The 1,204-nt window shown below is 39.8% G+C and overlaps 1 protein-coding gene across 1 annotated transcript in view; it reads left to right on the top strand.

Annotated features, from left to right (window-relative positions):
• Positions 1-1,204, top strand: part of TASP1 (taspase, threonine aspartase, 1) — a 310,532-nt gene that overhangs the window by 112,956 nt on the left and 196,372 nt on the right. Inside the window, exon 9 of the mRNA XM_006894750.1 lies at positions 409-487. Coding sequence (XP_006894812.1) covers positions 409-487 — 79 coding nt within the window. The remainder of the gene's footprint in view (positions 1-408; positions 488-1,204) is intronic.

Below are 1,204 nucleotides of genomic sequence, written 5' to 3'. Positions count from 1 at the left end.
TGCTCCTTGGAGGCAAGGATTCTGGGGCTTTGGCTGACATACTTTGGACATGTTGTAAAGAGAGACAGGTCCTTGGAGAGGGACATCATGCTTGGGATGGTGGAGGGATAGCGCAGGAGGGGAAGACCCTCTATGAGGTGGATTGATTCAGTGACTGGGGTTATCAGGATGGGTGTGTCAGAGGCAGTGTGATCGGCACAGGATAGAGCAGGGTTTAGGGCTGTTCTACATAGGGTCACTATGAGTTGCAAACGACTTGATGGCACATAACAATGACAACATTGCCACCTGATGCTCTTCATTACTAAACAGAGTTTTAAAAGCTGGACATGATATTGTCACCTGTTGAAAGCTAATTACATAATACAAATGCATTGCACAAATATTTCATCTGTCTTCTTTTTTCAGGCTGCTCATTATGGATGTGGCTGTTGGGCTGAAAACACTGGAGCTCATAATCCCTACTCCACAGCTGTGAGTACCTCAGGTATTTGCTGCTTTCATGGCCATTTTTCATAACTTCAACCTTAGAGGTTATTTAACAATTAAAAAGGATTGCTACCTTTATGCAAACATTAAGTATGTCCCAAGATCTTGGATAGATAAGGCATGAAAGATATGTGATATTTGGGAGCTTTTATAAACCCTATATTATCGTAGTATTAATGGTTTGCTATTATTGTTGGTATTTTTTAGAATTATATTTTTATGGGTTTTTTCACCATCGTGGTGACAAAAGATGTAAAAATATCAAAACCTGTCTGAATTGAACACATTATCTCATGTATAAAAGGCTCATACAAAATGATACTTTAAAATGTATAGTTTATGACACTGATTCCTAGAAGAATTAGTTTCTCTGAATGGTGATGTTGGAAAAGAGTATTGAATAAACTGCCTAAAAAGCATACAAATAGAGAGGAAGTGCAGTTTTCATCTCATACATGTTGGCATGTTGTCAGGAGACGTTGGTCCTTGGAGAAAGGCATTATGCTGAGAAGAGGCAACGGGTCAGTGAAAGAGAGTAAGACCCTCAGTGAAACACCACAGTGACTGTAATAGGGCTCGAATGTACTGTGAGGCTAGGGCAAGATTCAGCAAGGTTCAGATATGTTGTTGATAGCATTGCTATGAGTAGTGATTAAGGGTGCCTAACAACAACCCCTTAACCTCCTTTGCCATTTCTGTTATCTAAATGTGTTCT

The sequence above is a fragment of the Elephantulus edwardii genome, unplaced genomic scaffold (assembly GCF_000299155.1).
Source record: "Elephantulus edwardii isolate Elephantulus edwardi_28Jun2011 unplaced genomic scaffold, EleEdw1.0 scaffold00150, whole genome shotgun sequence".
In the NCBI taxonomy this organism is placed as follows: domain Eukaryota; kingdom Metazoa; phylum Chordata; class Mammalia; order Macroscelidea; family Macroscelididae; genus Elephantulus; species Elephantulus edwardii.
Note: the sequence above shows the minus strand (reverse complement) of the source record. Positions and strands in the feature narration are given on the sequence as shown.